Raw genomic sequence first — 25,411 nt, 5'->3', positions numbered from 1 at the left:
GGAACTCTGTAGAAAATGCTTCAGTATGCTCAGAATTATTAAAAAAATATTTTAGATAAACCGGAATTCCGAGATTTCGGAAAACCAGCAGATAATTTTTTCAATTGATTTTTTTTTGTCAAAATCAACAGAACTATTACTAAAAAGTATCAGGAACTATAGAACTCGACTGCATGCGACAAGAACTCTTTTTTATTTTTGATGTGCTAGAAAATGATCTGCTACGGAAAGTTAGCGGATCATTTTTTCGATCGACTTTTTTTTAGTAAAATCACCAGAACTATTACCAAAAAGTATCAGGAACTATAGAACTCGACTGCATGCGACAAGAACTCCCTTTTATTTTTGATCTGCTGGAAAATAATATGCCAACTTCACAGACACCGAACAAGCAAAAAAAAAAGCATAAAAATCAATTAATTTTCGAGAAGCACCAATTACACTGATTTCGATACTCGCGCTTCATTATACGTACATCGCGCTTAATAGTATCTACGTTTAAACTAGACGTAGTTTAATTCCATTAGCGAAACGAAGGCTACGCGCGTTTTAATTTCGGGTCGATGCCTCGACCTTGTCGGTCGGCTTTGTTTAAGCCGACGAATTAAAAGCGCCCGCTAATGCGGTCCGTTCGAGCTTCGAGCGAGTTATGTCGAGTTATGTCGAGCGATGAGCTTTAACAATCTAAATATTTATGAGGTATCACTACATAGGATGTCCCGAAAATAGCGGAAACACGTAACGTTTTTATTAAACCGACCAACAATGTACTTAAGTAAAACTCCCAAGCTCGCCCCAAGCTTGACGACCAATTTCAAATTTAATGTCTCCTCCGAAAGATTAACGTTAGAAGACGATCGAGAGAAAATATTGGAAAATTTTAACTAAGAGAAATCAAGAAATTATTTAAAAAGTTATGAGTCATAAAAATTTTTTTACTTAAAAAACAAATTAACATTTCTCTGCGAATAATCTCGACAAATATATTCTCGTGCAATGAAGCTTATTTAATTACTTTATTGTTAGCACCAATCACATAGAAATTTAAACACAGTGTGAGTTGTTCAGACCGGTAATATGAAAAACATATTTCACTTTAAAATCAATTTATTTAAAAATACATGAGAGAATTTTGCGGGGACTTTTCGGACCCCTTTTTATTAAAAGTTTTTAAATTTTCGTGGAAATTTTTTCCAGAAATATATTTTCTTAAGAATTCTCACGAAATAGGGTCTTGATAATTTTATTAAAAAGTATTGAAAAATTCCAATTGATTCTGATTGGAATAAATTTTCCTGTAACGAAAATGCGAATTCGTAGCTTTGGATCTTGTCCCGGAAGAATCATTGCGTTTCCCGAGATTCCCCCACTAAATGCGCCGTGAGGACCACCGTGAAGTTTTAGCCGGTAAAAATTTGACACTCCCCTCGTCTCTGCCCGGAGGCGAGGGGATCTTCGCCCCCCCCCCTTTTAGAAGGGGCTACTGGATAAACCTGACCTTATGGTCAGGGATCCTAGTAGTAGAAGATTTCTCCACGTTAAAAAAAAAGCTTTGGATCTTCTTTTTTACACTTAAAGAATTCTTCGGTCATTTACATCGAGAATTGAAACTTTCACGTCAATTACATGTAAGAAATCTGAAAGTAGAGTGCTAAACTGCGCGGTAAAATGATGTAACATTTGTCATTCTTTTGTTACTAAGCTCCCATTGACTTAGATTAGAAGATCGAGCTTTTTCGCACCTATACATTGATCCTCACGAACGTTCGAACGGAATCAAAGACGACCGAGAAAAACATCACGGCGACAATGAGAAAAAGAGCTTCGCGGTTACGCAAGCCGCCGCGTCGGATTAACAGTTTCGACACGCAACGATGCACTTGTATAGCGATTTTCGTGACGTCGCGGCAATTTGGCGTGTTTAGCGAACGACTTGACGAGTCATTAAACAGAGAACACTGGCAATTAATTATCACGTTTGCGTAATCGCCGCTCGGCGGCGGCGACGTAGGTGTGGTTGCGCAACTATCGCTCATTCTGCTCCGTTCTACTCTCTCTCCCCCCCCCTCCGCTAATCCCCGAAATCCGTGATCCCGTCGACCTCTCGTGTCTCTCATCCCTTCTACACGATACCAATGCAATCGTGACTCCGGCCACGGATAACCTTAATTTTTCTTCGCTAACGCGACTTACAAGTCTCGAGGATACGCCACGCTATTAATGCATTGTACGGTGACTGCGGGATTGCGAAAGAAATAATTATTAAAAAACATTAATAAACCCAATATACAAATTTGCACTTGCACTATTTTAAATGTTTTATAAAGTTTAGAATATTGTACTATTAGATAGTTATTTTTTAACTTATTGTTAGAGCATAAACTGAGAGCAACAGATTTGATGCAGATTTCATGCTCGATGTTGTTTTCCTATGCCAATAATATAAATTTTTATCAAGATTAGTCTTGACTCTCACGCAGCGGAGACCAAATGTACCAAACAAGTATCCCGATGAATATTCAAGGCAACTGAGCAAAAATAATAGCAATTCCGAGAATTTCAATTTCGATTAAATCTAAATCTATCTCGTGTTTTTTACGAGTCCTCGAGCAAACGTAACAGGTCACAGGATTCAATACGAATACCAATCGCTATTTGGTTCCGGACGAACGGCTTATATATTTGGAACCAATACAATGGACGGCAGATAAAGTCTGTGGTGACTAAAGAAAAAGAGGGAAAAAAGGATGAAAGTGTGACGAAAAAAAAAATCCGTCGTGGTTCTCTCAGCAGTGTCAAGGGGCGAATGGCATGATAGGAGAGCGGTTACGGGGAAAGATGGCCAGAGGAATCCAAGCATTCTCTAGGAGGCATGTACGGAGGAAGAGACAAGGGACCGATACGTATTATAAATCAAGCAGCAGAGGCCCGTCCGCAAAGGAAATGTCGGTGGCAAAGAACGAGGGAAAAAGACGCTCGGCGGGAGGGAGGAGGAAGAGGAGAAAGAAGGATAGGACTCGTGGCGGTGTGCGGACCGGGAGTGTGCGGTCACGATCGTACATCACCGCCGGTATTTACGAGGTACCACCGTAAATCAATGATCGCGCGATTCAACGAAATTCCTCTCTCCCCTTCCTGCTTGTATGCCCGGCTTCCTTCTCCGCTTCCTGTACGCGAGAGAAACCTGTCCGCCCGTCCGTCCGTCCCCCCCCCCCCCGCGCGTTTCGCGGTACATCGTATTCCATCACGGGATCGATGACGCCGCGGAGGAATCTCGCGAGAAAGCTGTCTTGTAACGACAAATGTCAGAGATCTTAGTCGAACTCCTCATTCGATATACATATACAAGATATCTCTCTCTTCCCCCGCAATGCTTATGTTAGTTGTATATTCTTTAATTTATTTAGAGCTAATATTCTTCGCGGTTTGATTCAATTAAGTACATTCTATTGTCGACCCAGTTAGACATATATCATATCTTTTGAGTTCTGTACCCTGGACTATACATATCCGTAACTTATTTCTTCAAGTTTCTTCTCTGTACACAACTTCTCTTTAATTTTCCATGTTAACTTTGTGCATTACAGTTCCTGTTTTATGTTTAATCGAAAGAACGAAAATAGCGAAAAAATTATGCAAAAGAAGTCCGTGTGTATCTGAAGACTAAAGTGAAAGAATGACCGCGTTCGCCGATTCAGCTCAAAGAGATAGGACGGACCGAGCAGGAAGGTCGAGCCAGTGAGTCAGACCCGTTTAAGGCCGAGCATTGTTTGTTCGGGCCCTTTAAACGTCGTTTAAAGCGTGACTCCCGCTAGCCCGGAAAGGATCGTTTTAACGAGGAGGTTTTGGGACAGACAGATCAGGTCAGATCTCCTACGCTTTACGATTATGCCACGAGGCGTTGCCCCTTGCATTTCTCGCAGGACTCCCAAGAATCAGCCGCCCTTCTCGCAGCACAAAGGAAAAGGTTGCCGCTTCTCATAGCTTATCCCTTAAATCATATTACGTGATCATCGAGGATAAGTCTGTCTACCAATCACGCCTTTCCCTTTCTTGCAAAGAAAATTGCTTACGCCAATCTTTGTACGTAATGCGGACGCGACTTCCTCGAGCACGATTTTAAATGTCGGAGAGAGATTAACATAAACGGATAAATATTTTAACAAGTCGATGAATCTCAGACATTTAGTTTTTATTATTTCATTTTATCTCTTACATGCAATTTTATTTTATTCAAAATAATTCTTTAAAATATGGGAAATATCGTTTCTAATTATTATAAAAATTCTTCTATTAAACTCATACTCTCCTACTTCTATTTACACTGAAGATTAACATCCACGATATTATCTCCATATCAATACCTTTTGTCTACGAGGGACATTAATGTCACGCGCATTTTAAGCGAACGTATCCCAGCTTTTGTATCCGTAGAGACGTAAAAAGCTCCGAAATATAGGTAAACGCGCTTCGATAAAGGCCGGAAAACAAGAATCAAAGTAGCGACGAAAGATGAAAGCAACTCCCGACCGATGTTTCAAAGGAGCCGTAAAAGTACAATGAGGACCGAGGAAAAAAGGCACCTTCCAGGCTTTCCACGCGACGAGAAGAAGGTCGGGGACGACGGGGGGGGTGTAAAGTCGAAACCCCTGACTCCAAAAAGTCGTGTTTCTTTTACATGGTCGGATTACAAAGAGTCGAAAGGGCTTCGAACGCCCTCGTAGCCCTTCTCGAGATAGCTGTCCGAACAGCTGACTGAATCTAAACTTAGATGATGGAGCGCGCGCCCTCGAAGCGCTACGTGCTATTTTCGAGGCGCCGCGTGCACAAGCGTGAAATGAAACAAATAACACGTCACTTCCGCTCGGAACGTTCCGCGTTTCGATTGCCTCCGAGAACTTCCAATCATTAAAAACATTATAATTTTACCGCGCAGTTTAGAAAGCAGCTGTTGCAGCTGAGTTTTCGCTCTCACGGTTGTACGAGGAGAAATGTCGGGCAAGTATTCGTACAGCATTTATCATTAATATGATTAGCTACCCGAGTTTAATCGGGAATTGAAGATAAAAATATATTGTCAAAATGAATTTTTGTCTCGCGCTTTATTCTCGTTAGCGACAAACTGGATTTGCGGGCAGTTATCGGGTGATTAATCGATCGACAGGAAGCTATGTTTTTCCGTCCGTGTCATGTCAATGAGATTAAAACCGAACTAATTACAATTGACATTCTACTTGGAGGTGACGCAAGAAATGAAATAAAAGCGGCGTCGCTGGCCGTTCCATTTGCACGTCTAACCAAGTAAAGGGAACATAAGAACGTGAAAGATTAATGGAAAGCTATAAATCACGGCGTACGAGCTACCGATTCCAAGTCATTGAAACTTTTATGGATGGGCAGCACAATTAAATCGATAACGTGAATGCTCATTACGTAGAAACTCAACCCAGAAACGCGATATAGAGCGTTATAAATATTTCAATTCGCTCCGAATGTGTAACGACGTGTCACCTTGCGTCCATCGATCGCCAGTGGTTACATATCATTTTCTATTAAATAAATGGCATCATCGGCAAATAACCATGCACCGATTACAGCGATAATTATTACGTTAAAATTTGACGCGGTATCAAACTCAGATGGAAGAAATTAGTCAAATAATATAGAGGCTTTTCAATTCATTTATTCGTAAAGCCGCGCATTATACTCTGTCATGCATATGCACACGTATAGTTTCAATATAAATAGAAATGTCTATTTTCTATATAAAATGTAACAAGAATGCAATTCGCCGCCGGCGAATAAACAACGTCAAAACCGTTCGCTGTAATCGACACGAGAATGGCAGAATTAACACGCGCAAAAATTGACGGGTCGTTCTGGAGCCCGGTGAACTTCCATTTGCGTTTTTCGAATATTCCATTTGACGAGCTCATCCATTTTTGCCTATCCGGCCGTGCGTTCTCGCGTCGACTAATGTACGCGTGTCGCCCGTGCCACGTCATGTCGCGAACACCGCCGGCTGCGATTTCGCGATGGGTATCCGGATCACTGAACTTGCAGGCATTCAGCGAATGGACGAATAATACGTGGATAAATGTGGATTCACGGTAGATAAGAGAGAAAGAGTGAGAGAAGCGAGCGAGCGTGTAGTTCGATTTGTCTCTCGTTCGTCCGAGGGAGAGAAAAAAACCGTCGCGTCGGGCCTAAACCGCCGTTAAATCGCTCTTATTCGTTTGCATCACCTACCTCTACCTGCCTACGAATGAAATCGCGTCTATTGTACGAGTGCTCGGCAAGAAAAACGGGAAGGGAGAGGAGAGAGAGAAGGAGGGTGAACCACCCTTCTTCTTCTTCGTGGCTGCGTTGCAGCCCCTCGTGAGACGTGCGCCCCGGAATACCGGCGCCGAGACTCCGAGTCGCGCTTTTTTCGCTGCCCGCCAATCGATATTTCCGGTTAGAATAATTGCGACGCTAAACTCAAGCTGCCAAACCAGATCAATACTCGTAGAACATGTACAGGATGAGTCATGTTACTTTGCGCGATCTGAAAAAACTTTTTACTATTTTTATCGCCATCGCAAATGTTAGAATTTATCGGTTTCAAATAACGGATAGATATTGTTGAATGTAAGTGTGACTTTCCGACAATCGTTTAATGAATATCTGGTTCGCGGTCAAAATTATAAAAATTACTTCTACGAGGCATTTGGATGTATGCGAGAACGCTAAGCCGCTTTATCATCGTTTCCAGCAAAATTCGTTCTCAGGATCCGCGCGGTCACGTTATTCCACAAGCGCGGTCCTCGTGGGTAAGATGCATAGCGCTGCGAGAATTAATGTCATAGAGAAATCTCGAGCGGCACTCGGCTCCGGAGAGTGGATGCCAGAGGCGAACACGAAAAACACTCGTATATCCTCGGTGCATTCTATGTTTACGGGCTGTTAACTGCGTGCGACTGTCTCGAGTTACATCAATAAACACGTACATAGATGCGCGCGCACGTGCAAGAGCGGAGAGAGAGGAGGAAGTAGAGAGGAAGAGAGCCCGGGGGATGGAGAGCCGGACGGGGCGAAATAGAGAGACCATTTATTATTATTCAGCCGGCTCGTCTTACATCAATAAATATTTATCGACGTTCAAGCGCATGCGCGTTTCGTGCGGGCGAGATGCGCAACTAGGCGCATTAGCATAATCGTCGAAGCGGACGGGAGACGGGCAAGCCGAAGCCTGATCCCCTTCTCCAGGAATCAGATCTATATAAAGATTTATGAAACCTAAGTTTCAGAAACTACCGGCAAGTTTCTACGAAAAAGATTCGTTCTAAAAAGTTTGCCAATTTTTTCATGCCACTCGTTAATGCTAAAAATTTTTTCTAGCTACAGAGTCAAGAAGTTACCCATTTCTACATTTTCTACCCTTTTTGCTTTGCCTCTTTCTTCGATCTTATTCCTCCGCGAAAGAAAAGGAAAGAGACGGAAAAAGGGAGAAAGAGAGAGCGAGATCTTCCCTTATTTCGCGGTATCCGCACGAAACCTCGGCGCAAGAGACTAATTGGATTTCGCTCCCTCGACACGCTAATGACCGTATTCCATTTCCGCGGCTCGAGGTAGTCGGCGCGATGCATCTCCTCGCACGATCTTCCGGCGGTCGGTCGCGCCGCGCCGGTGGCATTCGAGCGAAAATCGCATTACCGCCGCGGTCGAAAGAGTTCCGTTCCCGCGAGTGCTTAGCGTAAATATCGGGAAACTAAACAAAGAAAGGGAAAAACTCACGTTTACCCTCCGTACCGAATGAATTCGAAGAATCTCGTCTGGCCTTCGTAATCTCGCTATCTTAATACGATTGAATCTACCGCCTATGTTATAAAACTGATATATGATAAGTCATAAGAAATAAATAGGCTAGGAGGCATGTAAAGATAAGATATAACGCGTTTATAATTACATTTCAACTAAAACATCGGTCTCTGTGATTTCAACGGTGATTCATAATTTATGCTGTATTCGGGATTTATGCTGTAAATACAAATTTATTTATCTCATAAACGCTCTCTCTCATCAGCTAAAAAAAAAAACTACATTCATATATCTCAGCGAATAAAAGATGCGCACCGTTAGATCTCGGAAATTACAAATTTTCGGCAAGACAAGATAAATCGCCATATCGTGTCGCAGATTTGTATTTAGCGTTTCATTGATTTATCCTACAAAGTAAGTACGTGATGTGTATTCTAGGAACGATAAACAACAGGTGCATCGCGCGCATAACGCGTTCGGCTTCCTTCTGTTCTCTGAACAGTGCTCTGCCTTGATCGCCGGTACATCAATCGCGCAGATGCACGTCAATCGCTTTGCACATGCACATCGCATGCACATCGTTCTTCCGGCAACATCGATTTCAGGGTGCCGAGAATGTTACCGACATCGCGATGCCCACGCAGCCGACCCGTGCGAATGAGCGACGTTACCGTCCGCCAATTCGCGAGACGCAGCTGCTATGCAGACGCACGGGTGCATTCGTTTCGCATGGTGCAATATATTTGTTCAATCTCGAAAAATAAATGTATTCCACTCGCTTGCGTAGAAAAATATTCCGCCTTTTTACTTCCTCTCGAAATAAATCTATACACTTTGGTCTCAAATATTTCGAGACCATTCCACATCCTAAACTTCTCGAAATATTAAATAAATTCATAAATTGTTATTTTAGGGAAAACCACGCCATAATTACAACGGTGAAATAAATATAAATTTAAGCGCATACGCGTGCGCGATTACATGAAAAGTACTTTCTGCATTGAGTTAATTTCGCACGAGTCTCACCGCTCAAAGCTGACTTTCGGAATTGCGCGTCGCATTTAATTAACGAGCACGCCCGATTGCGAATCCGAGGCCTCGCGGCGCGGCGCGGCGCGGCGCGAACCTAATGACGATATTATTCGGAGCCTCGGCTTTGCTCGACGAGTGTATCGCGACGGACGAGGTGGCTGGTGTGTAAGATGGAGGATGACAGACAGAGACGTCCGTTGCGTGCGACCTACATCGCTTGAATCACCGCGCGAGTCGCTTTATCTATTTTTAAGCGCGGATCTATATTGTATCTCGATGCAGACCGCGATGCATGACGCGAGGAAGCGAGGCGGTTCCGCTCGGCGGAAAACGAGGTATTTAAACAGAGCTCTATTCGCGAAGATACTCGGAACTTATCACGTGTTAGAGGTGTGCAATCTACCGATCTTATTAAAGGCTTAAACACGATACGATCGTACGGTTTAAGCGCGGGAACGAAGCAGCGCGTAAAATTTCAAGGCAGCGTTGTGTGACGCGCGCGTGTATGAATCTCCAGTATATCGCGTGTGCCGGCGCGGCGGTTAAATGAAACAGAAGTAACTGTCACCACACAAGATAAGCCAGCCGAAAGAACATTGGCTGGCGTTTAACGTGAAAAAAAAGACAATGCCGATACGGCAAATGTAGTTATTGTATTATATTAGAGCCGAATTTATATCATAGCCCATTGGAAATTAATCGATGAAATTTAATTCGCAACAAGTCTTTTCATTTAAATTGTTAATTGCGCAAAAACTATCGGTATCTCGAATACATTTTTTTCTCGATATCAATCTCCAATTAGTCAAGGAATGAACAGTTAAAAAAAACCACACGAAGGGCGGTTTGAGGGCAGCCTGTATTTCCACGGTCGATCGATAAGACCCACGATGTATTACACAGCCGTGAAAATGTAATCCTCTATCGGCGCGAGCTGACTGCCGCGTCGGCCGATGTAGCACGCGAGCAAACGCGCTTGGCCAGCAAATACAACGCGCGTCGAAGCGACGCGTTTGTTTCGCGGAATTGTGTCCGCACCGGGAAACGGACGCGAAGCAACACGCGCGCGAACGAGCGCGGAACGAGAAACACCGGCGGGGTTTAAAAGCGCGGAAAAAATCACAAAACGCGATTGAACGTCGCCGTTCGAACGGCCGACAAATTTTTTTTTCTCCCTGCGCGATGTAAAACGATCGATAAGCGACGCGCGGCTCGAGATTCAGCACCGGACAACGCGGAGCGAAAATCAGATTACCTCGACGGCAAAACGATTCCAAGACGCACGTGGCATCGAGGCTTGGCCTGGGAGAGCCGTGAGAAATGTACGCGGCTCGCGGTTCCGCGTATTATTGAAGACTTGGCACAGATCGCGGTAGAGAAACTACTGCTGCTCGCTCACTTTTCCGCGCTGTGCACTTACGTGATCTTTATGCGCCCGTAGCCCCCACGGTGACATTTAGTTGTAGGAATGCGCGGGAGCGTCGACGACGCCAACACGCAGCCGGAATGACACACCGTAAACAATAATGCAGCGTTGAAACTCATCTTAATCGGCTTATTAGTCTTCTCTCTCCGCCCGCCGTTTATCATGTCGTGTTCGTCATATATGCGTTCCGCTTAAAGCTGTGCCGGGGTTATAACATTAATACAGCGAACATCGATGTCCCGGAGCGACGTATGAGAATCAAATTAAATCTACTACGTACACTATCGGCTTTTCCACGAAATGAGACATTAATGAAATTACATTAACATTTTAGTAAATTATATCGTTCTCATTCTAATTCAGCCCTCTCGCGATTCGTGTACAAAAATAAATTCAATAGATAATTCAGTATTTGTTAAAACGTCGAGCGTGCAGTTTGCATTTACTATCGAATTACTATTTCCCAAAATTCCAGATACACATTGTTGTACCTCGATCAATTCTGTCGTCCCGATTTTATATGGGAATAAATCTACCTACGCGCGACACGCGCGCACGCAGCATCCGCCGCGTGCGGCACGGCGTCCCGGTCCAGGCGACCTTGCTCCGCTCACTCTCGCACAAAAGCGATCCGCCTATTGATTACGCGCGGGAGGCGCGCACTTGCCAATTTATCGGTAGGCAGAAAACGCGCCAGCGCGGTGTCTCTCGCCGCGTGTGTGACAATAGAAAAGCAGGAAGCTTCTCTCTCTCCCGCGGATTCCATGCAATCAATGAGCTCTGGCGGCGGCGGCGGCGCGACCAGCGCGCGGATTAATCCGGCTTTACGACGTATTTTTTTCGTTCCGGCTCTATTCCGCCCTCGCCTCGCGTACCCCCGGCTCGCCGCGGCTCCCCCTTCATTCCGAGCAAGCCGATATCCCGCCTCGTCGTCGACTCTCCCATTCTCTCTCTCTCTTTTCCCTCGGTCCTTTTTTTCCCCGCTTTCACGTGGGGCCTACCCGGCTTCAAAATACTGCAGAGAGCGCATTAAGAGGCAAAGTCGGTCCGCCGCGCCAATTACATTCGAGGCGATCGTAGTTTTCCCTTCCCGACTTCGGTGGCGGCGAACGAATGAATTCCATGGGATTTAAGCGACTTGGGATTCGACAATACTTTCACCGGCCCTTACATACGTCGTCGAGGTGACAAGAAATTGTCATTTTATTCGAAAAAACGTGCGTCTTAAAATAATAATTAAAATAGTTGATCTTTATCCTTTTTTTTTGTATGGATCAATCAATATAAAAGAATTTGCTAAATGTTTCATATTAATGTGATTACGTCAATTAAGCGATTGTTCGTATCCGGAAGTCTTGAATTGAATAATGAATATGTTAATTATAATCACGGCGGTGCGTATGCTATTTCTAGAGGTATGCATGTCGCGCGTCAATAAATACGAAACTTTATGGCTGAGGAATGTTTCCAGGATATTATTAATTTGATTGTGTATTCAGCAATGACGCAATTATTCAAAATAATCGACCACTTCGCTAATTTCGCTTCGAGAATGGCTTCTCGGGCGGCTGTATGTGGCGGCGACAAACTTCTTATTGCTCGAAAATGTCGCGCGCGCGCGCATCGAAAGTTTAAGAAAACTGCCCGAAGAAAAAAAGTACGGCTGTCGCCGTCGCGATGAGGGTGAGAAAAAGTTTTCAGCGAGGAACCAACAAGAGCGGGTGGCAAAGTTTTACATAGTTATTCCGGATTATTAAATAACGTTACCCCTCCTCGTATATACCTTTAGTAAATAGCGCCGACAGCCACAAATAGACCAAGCAATAAAAAAAAAGCAGACTAACTCACGATGTATTTTCCTCTTTTATGAACAACTTTACTCGGCACGTTTCATTACGCCGTTAAATATCTGTGGAAACGTATATATTAAACAAAAAACACCAGTTCTTTCATTTGATATCAGAAATATTTATCGAGATTGACAACGGCAATGCGAATTCGGATTGCGAGCTCTAATTAACGAACTTTTATTGCGCGTTAAATAACGATCGGAAACCTTTGTGTTAATTAGGCAACCGTATTTTACAACTTTGCGAAAACACGGTGGAGCGAGAGCGAGCCTCGGGCCTGCTAGGAATAAAATTTATGCGATCCGATACAAGTGCAATCTTCCCCCAACATTCGCCGCCGCGAGCGCGATGGTCGAAATACTGGAGGAGAAAGGCGGAGATATACTTCACGGCAATTGAGACTAAATTGAACTCTACCTGGAAGTAAAAGAAATCGAGGTGCAGTTGCCTCGTTCGACTTTCACGTTGGGCAATTCGATTACGAGTTATGAAAGCGATTTACACTGCGCGATTTACCATACGCGCGTTTAACGCCCACGTGTGTGTAAAATAAATTTGCGCCGTCGCACCGTGAGACTTTAATTTTCGAGCAAATAAATTCGCGCGTGCAATCACAATGTACGGAAAACAACATTTGTAACACGTTCTCGTGTCATACAAATTTCAATGCTCACAATCAGTTATATGGCAGCGTAAACCTTTTATTCAGCGGTCTTTGCCAAGGCTATCTTGACTTGAAGAGTTTCTAAAGAAATATATGTTGACATTGTAAATTACGAGAATGTGCAACTAACTTTTCAACGTACGGCATACAATGAATTAGCTACATAACTATTTTAAGATAAAAATATTTCTATTCGAAGATAAACGATGTAACTAGTCTATTACCTTAAATAGAGATAACGCGTAAAAAATATGACATTTAATGTCAAATATTTCTATTGACAGAATAGCTTGCCACATCGTATTATCATATCGTGACTCATACGTCAAATGAGATAACTTCTAATATTCTAAATGTGATACTTAACGAATACAAAAAAAGAAAATTAATTGAGTAGAGGAAACGTAGGTTAAATAATCTTAAATATTCAACAAGCACCGAGCTCGTAGATGTTCGATACAGATTACGATTTGCGTCAGTAGCTGATTTTCGACGACGCGATAATTACATTTCTCATTCCGTGCCACTATTAGCTCCACTTTTCATGCTGCGCTGACGCAAAAGTGCTTCTTTCCCAAGAAAACAAATTAAAAAGATTGGCATCGGCACCGTTGCCCAAGTTAATCGTAGAAGTAGGAAGCAAGCAGAATACGTCGTGCCTTATCGCGCGATAAGCGTACTCCAGACGCGCGCCCGGGGCTTTTATATCCGTAAGGTTCATAAATTAAGCGAAGCCAGTTAACATCGTAGAAACAAGGACGAGGAGTGGCTGCCACGTTGGCATGGAGTCGACGAGGAATAAATTTAAACACGTCCGTCTGGCACCTAAATGTGTCTCGCGAATTATTGCTCGATTTGCGGGATACTCACGACGTTACTGCGGCTAGTCTCCGCGTTTGAGGAAAAAGAGAGAAAAAAGAAGATAGATCGAGACTCTGTCTCTTGCTGCGTTCAGACATTCTCGATATAGCGGGGCGCATATAAACATACGATATTAAGAGTGGAATGACAATAAATTTTTATCGAGGGAAAAGGAGAGAGGGAGATTTGTAAACAACGTGAGGAATATAACACATTTTTTATCCATTCCTTCGATTCCAATATTTTTTATTAAAGCGACCCCAAGCTTGACGACCAATTTCAAATTTAATTTTTCCTCCGAAAGATAGCCCAGTAATCTCGATTAACATACAAATGAGACTAGTGATTTATTCAATTTGCAAGATACGATGAGTAAAATAATGCTAAGGTCGTATCGCCGCAAAAAATAATCGCGCGTTAATTTTTTCCTGAAGAAATAATTCTACATTATTCATAATGAGGATAATATTTATTATTAATATGTTGCAATTGCTATCTTTCAGTTTTTTTTAATATATTTATTTTATTCCGAAATCAATTTTTAATGCTGTAATATTGCTTTACGTGCCATTGTTAAGTATTACATTTAGAATTTTAGAAGTTATCTCATTTGACGTATGAGTCATGATATGATAATACGATGTGGCAAGTTACTCTGTCAATAGAAATATTTGACATTAAATGCCATTTTTACGCGTTATCTCTATTTAAGGTAATAGACTAGGTAACATCGTTTATCTTCGAATAGAAATATTTTTATCTTAAAATAGTTGTGTAGCCAATTCATTGTATGCCGTACGTTGAAAGATTAGTTGCACATTCTCGTAAATTACAATGTCAACATATATTTATTTAGAAATTCTTCAAGTCAAGTAGCCTTGGCAAAGACCGCTGAATAAAAGGTTTGCGCTGCCATATAACTGATTGTGTGCATTGAAATTTGTAATGACACGAGAACATGTTACGATAGAACAGAGCACGATAGAATTGCTTTTAAAACTTTTATACATTATAATGTCATAAAACATCGACACAAAAATGTAGTAAATTATGTGAATAGAATCTTAAACAAGGGAACAAAAACAATCTGGAATAAATTTTTATTATGGCTTCGAAGCGCTTATGCTAATAATGTTATTAATGATATGCACTATTCAAACACGCCACGCGGCGCTCTCAACGACAGAAAACCAAAAAGAGATATAAGGCGCGACTGAAAAAGATGCCCGTCGACACGTACGTGGGAAAGACTATCGTTCTCGACGTAAGAAAAAAATATCATTTTCCAGCAGATCAAAAATAAAAGGGAGTTCTTGCCGCATGCAGTCGAGTTCTATAATTCCTGATACTTTTTAGCGATCGACTGTTTTTTGAGTGAAATCACCAGAACTATTACTAATAAGTATCAGGAACTATAGAACTCGACTGCATGCGACAAGAATTCCCTTTTATTTTTGATCTGCTGGAAAATGATATGCCAACTTCACAGACACGCTTGTTCGCTACGCGATAGCGCTTGACGAGATAAATCGAAAACCACATTGATCACTGATAATAGCGATAATAACTCACCTGATGTAAATGATGACCCCGTTGGTGCATATCCTTTTCCATCCACGTGGCACGCTGATCGCCGACAGTTGCTGTTGTTGTTGTTGTTGCTGCTGCTGCTGCTGCGTAACCACCGCACTACCGTTCATTGTCAACACCACTGCGTTATGCTGCACACCATTATTGTTACTACCGTTGACACGCGACGGGGGCTGCTGCCGCGCAGCCTGCTGCGCGCACGCACTACCACCGCCGGGATGATTATTACTCGCCACCGGCATGCCACCGTCGTGCTGTCCCGGCTGCTGATGACTCTGACTCTCGTCAGGGCTGCTGAGGCTGCTGTAGGTCGTCATCGACGACTCGTCGGACCTCACCGAGTCACAACCGCCGGACGCGGCACCACTACCAACACCAACACTGCCGTCACCAACACTGACCACTGTCGCGCCCAGCGCCGACGTCGGCGCCGAGGAGGCGGCCTGCTGATCGAAACCGTCCTGCTGCCGGCTCTTGTCGTCCACGCTCGTCGCCGCCTGTTGCTCGCCGGCGTTTTGAAGCGCGATACCGTTACTACCGCCGGTGGACGTCGTGGTACCGTACGCGACGCATTCGTCGTCACCACCGAGAAGACCGACGTCGCCCGGATCCCGCATCGGTCGCGCCGCGACGATTCTATTATTGTTCGTCGTGGCGTTATACTCGCCGCTCAACCTCGCGGAGTACGCGTCACCGGCGACGCCGTGCTGGAGCCGCGCGGTCTGATACGTCTTCGCGCCGGACACCATCGGATCGTTGTCCGCCGTCGAGCGTTCTCCGTTCTCCGATGCTCGCTTGTTCTCGCGCGACCCCGCGACGCGCGTCATCATCGCCGTCGTCGTCGTCGACGTGGCGCACACTGTCGTCGAATGCCCCAGGTTGGCCTGTCGATACAGCATCGCGTAATCCTCCTCGTCCTCGTTGGTCGCCAGAGGAGGAGCATGTCTGGACTCGCAGCCATCCGCTCCGGTCGTCGCCACCGCCGTAGTCGTTATCGTCGTCGTCGTCGTCTCGAGCGACGGTTTCAGACGGCAACAGCCGATCGCGGGGGTGGTGGTGGTGGCGGAGGTGGCGTTGTTCCCTACGTTGACCCCGCTACTGCTGTCGTCGGCGCAATACACGGCAGTTTTGGCGGGAAAGGTCGTCGTAACCGCCTGCGCCGTCGCCACCTGCGGTGCCTGCAGGATACCGGCGTACTGCGTCGTCTGCTGCTGCTGCTGCTGTTGCGGCTGCGACTGATAACCGACCGCGATAGCGGCAGCAGCGGTTGCGGCGACATTCTGACCCACCGCCGTGGCGTACGCGAAGTTCTCCCCCGACACGTACACCAGAACGCTATTCTGCTGTATAGCTTGCTGCTGCTGTTGATGCGCGTGCTGTTGCTGCTGCGCCTGTTGCTGTTGCACTTGCTGCTGCTGCTGATGATGATGATGATGATGCTGCTGATGCTGATGGCCGTGACTCGGGGGAGCAGGGAGCGTGGACGGCTGCTCAGGCTTGCCGGCCATGGTCCAGGTCCAGCAGCGCTGCGGATGACCCTGACGACACCCACGACATCACTGGCACGACGTGGCACGTAGCTCGCCTACGTGGGGACACCGGCGGCGGGTACTGCCGCATCCTCCGCGAGAGCCGGCTCACGATTCCTCACGCGCTCGACGATGACGACGAACCTCCTGTGGTCCACGAATTATCCTCGCGCGCGCTCTCACCGATGTCGCTGTTCCACGTCGCGTCGCGTCTCTCCGCGCGGCACACGTAGCACGACATAATATACGCGAATCCGCACCGGGTTGAAATGCTCGCGCGACTCGGACACGGACACGAGCGTGGATCCCCCGGAGGGGGCGGGGGGAAGAGGGTTCTCGCGTCCCTCCCCTTGCGGAAACGGCGGGAAAGGGAATCGCTCGCTCCCCTACGTCGCGCGTACTCGAAACCGGCGCGTGTTTGGCGCGCGTAGTACACACTGTCGCTGTCGCTGCTCGCCGCCGGTCAATGGCCGTCTAACCTCCTTGACGCGCCAGCGGGGATCGCCGGGCACGGCGCGCGGGACGCGCCGACGGATGCGTTTTCTCCCGCGAGATTCGACGATCGGCGGCGGCTCGGCTCCTCGGCTTCCCTCCTTCGGTTCCGCTCGCTCCTCGCTCCTCGCTCGTCTTCCTTCTCCTTCCCCTCCTTCTCCACCGCCTCCACCGCCTCCTCCTCTTCCGCCTCTTCCTTTCCTGAGGTAAGACGTACGCTCGTCAAAATGTCGCAGCTGGTGACACGTCGTCGCACGCGAACGCGATCGGAATTCGAAACGGCGCCATCGGGTGCCGGCCGGCCGGCTGACGTTTTCCCTCCGCGTTTCCGCCGCTTTGCTATCGCTCTTTCTCTCTCTAATCTCCCACTTTCAGAAGACTCGGTGCCGCGGCACGGCGACGTTCCACGCCGCGTCCTCTTGCCGCGCGGTCGAGCGTTGCACACGTCGCGAGTCGTTACGTAGCATGATCGTGCGCGAGGCGGCGGCAGCGGCGTCGAGCAAGGTCGCGACTGCCGTTAACTCGACTCGATTGACTCGAAACTCTCATAGCCGGCCCGAGGCCCGAGGCCCGAGCCGCTCGTTTATCGGCGGGGAATTACGTCTCTCTCCGAAGCGGAGCGAGCGAGAGCCTACGTACGCGCGAAAGGTCTCTCGCTCTCGGCTCAAGGTGACGGCCCGTGGTCGTATAGTTGCCGCCACCCGCCGTGTTCACTGTTCGCGGGTCCCCGCCGCCGCGACGCGAAATCGACGAGGATTCCCCCCGATGTCGCGGCGCGCAACTGCGTCGCGGCTTAATCCCGGCACCCGGCACCCGGCGATTCGAAATCGAAGCGCGCCCCACCGACACACTCGTTAAAACGGATCGAGAGTCCTTCGAAAACTCGCGCCTTACTTCACAGCCACCACAACATTACTCCGTCCCTCCGATCGAGTCGTCGCGCGTACGCACTCCCGAGTACGCGAACGCACCGAAGACACGCACTCAATTATGTCATTACGCCGAACGGCACGCCGCTTGGGATATCGCGAGAGATGGGTGGAAGGGGAGGGGGAGCGAAAAAAAACCCGTCACGCAACCGACAATCACGATCCCGGCGAATGCGATAACGCGGCCGAGCGGCGTGCCATCTCCCTCGACACTGACTACTGACTGCGTATATGCCGCGGCTTTAATCGCGCCGGACTTCAGGCGGCTCGGCTCGGCTCGAGTCGTCCGCGGTCGGCGCTCGATCGGTAAATATGGCGCGAACGCGCACGCCGCGTTCCGTACGAAAGAGAGGAACGGCAAAAAAAAAAAGAGAGACACACTTTTACGCCGCTGGCGTAACGATTCGGGTTAAATCGCGCACGGACGGACGAACGTCGTGTTGTGACGCTGTGTCATCGTCACAGCAGCAGCCGCAGCAGCAGCAGCGAGTATCACGACCACCACCACCGGCACTCTTCCACCACCACCATCACCATTTCCACTACCTCGTACTCTCGTACCACCACCACTACCGCGCGACGGCCACCACTACTACCTTCCTACTACTACCACGTATCACCACTACGAGCGCGGTTACGAACTCTCGGGTTAAGTTAACTAACCCTCTCGCCGTGCCGAACACCTGCGCGGTCCGCGCTACTCCGTTTCTCACGGAGCGGCCTCACCTCCCCGCTCTCCCTCACTCTCTCTCTCTCTCTCTCTCTCGCCCCCCCGGGTGTTATTATATTATTTTCGGTTGACAAGCGACGGCAGCGGCGCGGACGCGGCGAGCGGCGACGGCCGTACGCGCGTCGGATAATCGCGTACGCCGTTCTGCGTTTTAACGCGGCCCCGAGACTCCACTCTCACCGCCGGCCGACACGGACGTCGCGCGGCCGATCCGCCGATCGGAATGCCGTGCCCGCCAGATGCTGTGCCCGGTGCGCTACGCCGTTTTCGCGTAACTGATATTGAAAAAATATGGCTCCCACCGCATACCCAGAAACCTCTGCGGCATCCCGACTCCCGACGGCTGGCTCTGCGCCTGGCTGACACTCTCGCCACACTCGGGCCACTCGCACGTCACTAAGCACGTCGCTAAAAACATCGACCCGCTCGCCGCGACTCGCGAGCTCGAGCTCTCGCGAGACGCGAGGCAGCGGTCGCGCGCGACTCGCGACGGTGCCGCTATCGGTCGGACGGGACGCGCGTTAATTTCGCGGTCGTCCTCGCGGGCTTATTCGATATCGCGTCTCTTTTCTCTCCGTAGAATGGCCGATGACTCCTTCTCTCTCGCGCAGAACGAATGAATCCGTCATTCACGGAATGCAGGCGAAATAACGAGCGATTCGTGAATCGACGTTTCACAAATATGTTTATCACGAATCTTCGCATATCGCGCGCGAATTGGCGAATAATTGAAGGCTCACAAATTTATAATTATTTATCGAATAATCGATTGCACGAATGGCAAGCTAACGTAAAAAATTTACTCCGTTTTAATTTCATTCGCGTAAAAGCTCACTTTTTAATCCCATTTATTTTATTTAGTTTTAAAATAAATAGAATCTCCTCTCGTTATTGAAAATTAATTTTGACGTTACCTCTTTCTTCTATTTCTAAAACGAAAACTACAAGGAGGCAAATCTATAAATTAAGTATTACGTCATTAGCGATTAATCTGCGCGTTTACTTGCGACGAATTAGTAAATCTTAGGGGGAAATTACGTGGAACAGTGTTTCGATTAATCGAACCATGCGAGGAATTTCAGGTCCGATTTTGAAAAGGGCGTAAAATCGATAATCTCATTTTACAGTTCCAAATTTATTTGAGACGCTCAAAAAAAGTACCTAATCAATCACCAATTTTTCCTATAATAAATAAGATTACAAGACATGTTGGCTATTTATTAAAATTCGCTATAGTAACTGCGGACGAGTACACGACCATGTATACAGTAAATTATGTGAATGTGTATTGAAAGTATATTAATTTAATATAGTACAGAATCTATGAATTATCTAGAGCATTTGTTCATGCGCGTTGATGAAGATAAACGGTGAAAATGACCCAATAAACTTGTAGAAATATATCTATTAAGAAAAGATCATTTTTTGTTTATTTGTTTGCATAAGTTTCCACAGGAAGGAAATCACTAAATTGACAACCATTGATTTTACTAAAATATGTAATAAAATATCAGCATTGGCGAATGTAAAGAAGGGAAATTATTAGATCCGACACAGTATCATTGCACAGAAGCTGCTTATGAATACGCGCAATCGTCCACACACACACATACAGGAACCTGATTCCCCGTTTTATTTGCATCATTTGCAAACAAAATTGTGTTTCCGTTATCATCGTCACACGCCAGTATACAAAAGCGACTGGAAAAAATTAAATACTACGAATATGGAATAATGTCCCACTTTGAAAAGTTTCAAGATCTCTAATACGATTGATAACGTTACATTAAGGCTTTAACCAAGCGTAGTTTATACCGTTTCCACATTGATTGACACATCCCGAGATTATTTCAAGTTCTAGAAAACTGTAAAAGACAATTTTCAGGCTTAAAAATCCTGAGTAAACAAGTTTGCTGCTATTAATATCTGAAGGAAGTAATCGTATACGGATAATTCACATAATTGAACTAAATAAACATATATGAATTTTAACTCTATTTTTAGCCATGTAGTATTTACTGTCGAGCTGCTAGCTGGTTATTGGAGCGATACACGTGGTCAAACATCAGAGACAATCGCGATGTTCGAGAATACATGATGCCTTTCATTATGCTGTAACGTCTGGCGTCGGAACTTTACGTTAAATCTAAATAAATTTAAATTTTCTTATCATTGTGTAATGATAAGTACACATTTTTAGTGATCCTCTATCGAAAGAAACAACATAGTTACATAGACAAACTAAAATTCTAATAAAGCATCTTATTTATAAGTATCTCAGTAAGATGCACTTTAATAAGATCCTTCATCGGGAAAGAGATATGCTTTTCGCTAGGTGGTAACGATTATCTACTTTCAAGATCGTATGATATTCCGCGTAAAAATTAATAAAGTTAAAGAATCAATAACTACAGTACTCACTGTTTTGCGTATCCAAACAGTCGAATTATTTCAACTTCTTTTTCACTCATTGAACAATTTGCCTATATATATCCATGTTGTTTCTTGGGCACGATACAGAATCGAGCGAATGGGACAGAGAGTTCGAAATGAAAGAAACGGCTATGTTTATTACAGGGTTAGTGTAATCAAATTAATGTGTGGCACATTGGACTCGCGACGGACCCCCCTCGTCCTCTTCATACGCTTGTCTCGTGTCTCTCCGCCTTTGCTCCTGCTCAGGATCTAAGTCAGTAAGTAAACACTCCTCGGCACCGTCTGGAATTATAACCTCTTCTCTCGGTGGCAGACACTGCTCCAATGCCGGGATAAGCGATGGTTCTATGCTCTTCGGGAAATTGACTATAAATTGTATTATAAGTCTGCCGTGTGTAAACGGATCCTTGTAAATCGGCATGCCCTCGTTCAAGATGCATTTCAGGTCACCGTGTTTTGTCACGGTGCCGGGAAGTGAGGTTATCACTAAATCTCTACCATCCAAAGTGCGAATCACTTTCTGGAATCCACATAATGCCTCTACAAGTTCTAGTTGCATTCGCATGATCAGATCGTTCCTCGAACGCCTGTAATTTAATCAATCGCGGCGTATTAATAACAGTTAAATAATGAGTCAATAAATATTCTGAAATAAATAGTCTGAAATATTACTAACTTGAATACTTCATGATCTTTCTCTTCGAGAATAATAACTATATCGCCAGGTTCCAAGTCTGGTTCCTGATCACCCTCGCCGCTGAAAATTATCTTCTGACCATCGACCATCCCCGGATCAACGTGAACCTCAAGTATCTTTCTATCTCTAGTAGTCTTTCTTCCGTTGCAGTACTTGCAACGATCACGGGGATTGATACGCTCTCCCTGTCCCTTACACTCTGTACACATGGTTTGTAAGTGTTGCAACATTCCCGGACCTAATTGCTGGATTTGTACTTGTAAGCCAGAGCCATGACAAGTCGAACATTGCTCAACGGAACCTTTCTTTCCACCGATACCTAATAGGAAAAAAAGGAAATCGTTTTCTCTTGCCACAGATACACAGATATAGATGTTTTTAGAATTATAACCGTTCTCACTCCATAAAACCGTTTACCTTCGCATTTTTCGCAGATGACATTCTTTTGCAGAGCGAGTTTACGAACAGTTCCCTTGTAAAGTTCCTCGAGAGAAACTGATAACTGATGCATGACATCCTGACCTCGGCGATCTCTCCTCCTACCTCCTCGTCCGCCAAATCCCCCGCCAAAGAACATATCGAAGATGTCCATAGGAGAAGAGAAGCCGCTACCACCCATACCGCCTTCTTTCAAAGCTTGCTCCCCACCTTGATCGTAGATACGCTTCTTCTCAGGATTCGACAATACCTCATACGCTTGAGAAATTTGCTTAAACTAAAAAAACATACGATATTTCGTAAATATTAGATTTTATCATGTGTAACGCGATATACATTTAAAATTTTAAGATTCAGTTTTATTTTTATTTCTTTTCTTTGCATACGAAAACCTTTTCTCCTTCATTAGGATTCTTATCGGGATGATATTTCAGAGCCAGCTTTCTATAGGCCTTCTTCAAATCTTCCTGCGAGCATCCAGGCTTCACGCCCAGTACGTCATAAAATGTAGTCTCCTTAACCATTTTCACGTGTTAAGAAGTTCGTGTTATGTTAAAAACGCTCCTGCTGAAACCAAGAAAAAAAATATAATAAATTTCTCAATTTTTTAATTAAAGGTGCTGCCAATACATGACAATTTTCCTTACAGATAAAAACGCTTAAAACACAAGTTTTACATTCTTAAGGGGAAAAAAAATGCACATGCATAATGAATTCCCTCAAAATGTCACATCACTTAATCTACCGATAAAATGACATCAGAGGAATCATATACGCTCTATTCGTTTCATTGATGAAGCAAACAACCCGAGATGTTGCGACATACGCAGGCACGACCAAAAAGGTATAGTCACGTTTAGCTCATAATTAATTCATAAACAATAATTCTAAAACGAATGCATCGCTTTTGTAGCGTTGCATAATTGGATCTAGACTCAATAATACTCATAAATTCTAACATGGTCAGATGTGATCGGAGAGTGAGAGCGCGTAATGCGACTATGCAACTTGGAGTTGTTCTCAGGAATATTTAAATTAACAGCTCAAGTTGTTACATAAAGTGCAACGGATAACAAAAGCACTTGGCAACAAATGGCCCCAGGAGAAGAACTTCCGTTCTGACCTTGAATTTCAAATTGTACTTATATCTAACAGCGAAAAAGGAGAGCAAAACCAAAAACGGGGAAAAATATTGAGCAATAAATATTCGTTTCTTTCTCTTTTTTCCCAATTTTTAATCATGATTTATTTCAAGTCTCGCAACTTGCACGCGGACAGTTCTTCGCGCAGCTCCAGAGGTTCGCCCGTAAATCCAAAGAACGCAACACTCGTGCGTGGATTCATGCGAGTTTCAAAATGGCGTCTACGGCAGGGCTGGGAGTATATATTGAGTAGACCAGCGAGCGGAGGATTTTAAAAGGCGAGGCGCGTGTCGCGGACGCTTCTCGAACAAAGAGACCCGTCTCTTCGCTTCCCGGAGTCTTCCGGTGTCGTGCAGGTATACCGAGCGCATGCGGTTCCCCCGAGCAGGATGAAAAAATCGGCAGTACGGGATAAAAAAAAACGTTTGCCGGATCGCTCGCGACGAATTTCGCTCGCTCGGAATTCGATATATGACGGCTATGACGCACGCTGTCGCGAGAGAAGCGCGTTTCTCCGTGATAAGCGAGTTTCTGCTATTTCCTTCTACCTCCCTCCCTTTCTCTTTTTCTTTCTCTTAGCCGTCTTAGCCAATGCCGCGGGTGCATCGTCGATCGACGCGAGTCAGGGAAGCGTGCACGAAGGCTTGAGAGCCAGGTTACTGGCTTCCACCATCTTTCTTTCCGAGCTCGCTGTCGCAACGCGAGTACTCGCCCTGGCCGATCAGCACGACTCGATTGAACTCGATTCCCGCTTCGTAATGTCCAGTCCAGCTAATGTGCAATCGTGCGAAATATATCGCCGCGCAACCTTCGACCGTCCGCTAAGCCGTCCCTTTCCTCGCCCCCCTTCGCTGGCTCCGGTAACCGTTACGCGAACTCGGACCAGGAGGAATCGCGACGAGACTCCCAACTCCGTGGACAGCGGTTCCGAGAAGTTCTAGACGTGTCTACGCCTCGCGCGCGAGTATGCCAGTCGCTGACTGCGCCTCTCGGAGCGAGCGAGCGAGAGAGAGAGAGAGATCGCGCGGGCGGACCAACCGACCGATCGATCGATCATGCGACTTCGTCCGCCCGTTGCTCGCCCGCACGGGCCACCGTCGGATCGGCGAACGCGCGAACGAATCCGCAACCTCGACAACGGGGATCTCGCGATTTCGCGAGAACCACTTACCTGCTAACGTAAAAGCGACGAGGCGAGTGTCGCCAAGGATGACCGCGCACGTTTCGCACGAGCCTCGTTCCGTCCCCGCGTCCGCGTCGCAACGTTTCACGTACCGAACTGAACGACTGAAGAAGACTGAACCCCGTGCGCCCACGTCGCCTGCCGATATTGCCGCCTGTGCAGCGCGCTACGTTCTCGAAACTTCCTAGAGAACGGCAATGGTCAACGTCAGGCCGACGGTCGTGCGCCAATCAGCTCCGACCGACGTTGGCGGAAGCGCTACGCGCGCACGGCACACGGCCCCTTTCGAAAGTTCCCGTCGCAATTTCCACGTCGGGCCGATCAAGCAGTTTCACGATCGACAATTGTGCGCATCTATTTTTTTTTTTAATTAAAAGATGAAAGACATGCCATGTTTTCCTTCTTTTTAATGTATAAAAGATTTTACATGGATAACTTCTTTGTTCGTAATGGATTTTACATGGATAACCTTTTATTTGTATCGCATGATTATCTCGATTTCGGCGAATGATTTTTGGGAAATTGAACCACGTGGAGCCATTAATATATGTATAATTAAATTTTTAGATATTTGGTACATATATTTTTTAAAGAAATTAATTTGAAAATCAT

General features: G+C 45.8%; 2 protein-coding genes across 6 annotated transcripts in view; both read right to left on the bottom strand.

The window, feature by feature from the left end:
* LOC112454577 overlaps window positions 1-19,297 on the bottom strand; it is a 202,034-nt gene extending 182,737 nt beyond the window's left edge. For 2 of the 3 annotated variants that reach the window (XM_025016056.1, XM_025016057.1), the window contains exon 1: window positions 15,206-19,297. In XM_025016056.1, the coding sequence (XP_024871824.1) occupies window positions 15,206-16,731 (1,526 nt within the window). In that variant the 5' untranslated portion in view covers window positions 16,732-19,297. The remainder of the gene's footprint in view (window positions 1-15,205) is intronic. The other variant, XM_025016054.1, reaches the window with a different exon arrangement.
* A 720-nt stretch (window positions 19,298-20,017) lies between these two features.
* Window positions 20,018-25,024, bottom strand: LOC112454541 (dnaJ homolog subfamily A member 1). Of its 3 annotated transcripts, none has more exons than XM_025016004.1 (5): window positions 24,788-25,024; window positions 22,861-23,041; window positions 22,454-22,751; window positions 22,016-22,355; window positions 20,018-21,926 (listed from the first exon to the last, which is right to left on the bottom strand). In XM_025016004.1, exons 2-5 carry the CDS (start codon window positions 22,996-22,998, stop codon window positions 21,497-21,499), a joined length of 1,206 nt encoding a protein of 401 aa, XP_024871772.1. In that variant the 5' UTR covers window positions 22,999-23,041; window positions 24,788-25,024; the 3' UTR covers window positions 20,018-21,496. The 3 variants fall into 3 exon arrangements, with proteins under 3 accessions (XP_024871772.1, XP_024871773.1, XP_024871774.1); XM_025016005.1 differs by having other exon boundaries at window positions 22,861-23,038; XM_025016006.1 differs by having other exon boundaries at window positions 22,867-23,041; window positions 24,788-25,021.
* Between the last annotated feature and the right edge of the window lie 387 nt (window positions 25,025-25,411).

The sequence above is a fragment of the Temnothorax curvispinosus genome, unplaced genomic scaffold (assembly GCF_003070985.1).
Source record: "Temnothorax curvispinosus isolate PA1 unplaced genomic scaffold, ASM307098v1 QBEX01005133.1, whole genome shotgun sequence".
Lineage (NCBI taxonomy): Eukaryota > Metazoa > Arthropoda > Insecta > Hymenoptera > Formicidae > Temnothorax > Temnothorax curvispinosus.
The sequence above is the reverse complement of the archived record's forward strand: the minus strand, read 5'-3'. Positions and strand labels throughout refer to the sequence as shown.

Bases quoted from the DNA above. Each gene is read 5' to 3' on its own strand.
- LOC112454541 (XM_025016004.1), bottom strand. From the start codon at position 22,998: ATGGTTAAGGAGACTACATTTTATGACGTACTGGGCGTGAAGCCTGGA. The intron at 22,356-22,453 runs GTAAACGGTTTT...TTTTCCTATTAG, and splicing joins CATCTGCGAAAAATGCGAAG to GTATCGGTGGAAAGAAAGGT. The intron at 21,927-22,015 runs GTTAGTAATATT...ATTAAATTACAG, and splicing joins AAAGATCATGAAGTATTCAA to GCGTTCGAGGAACGATCTGA.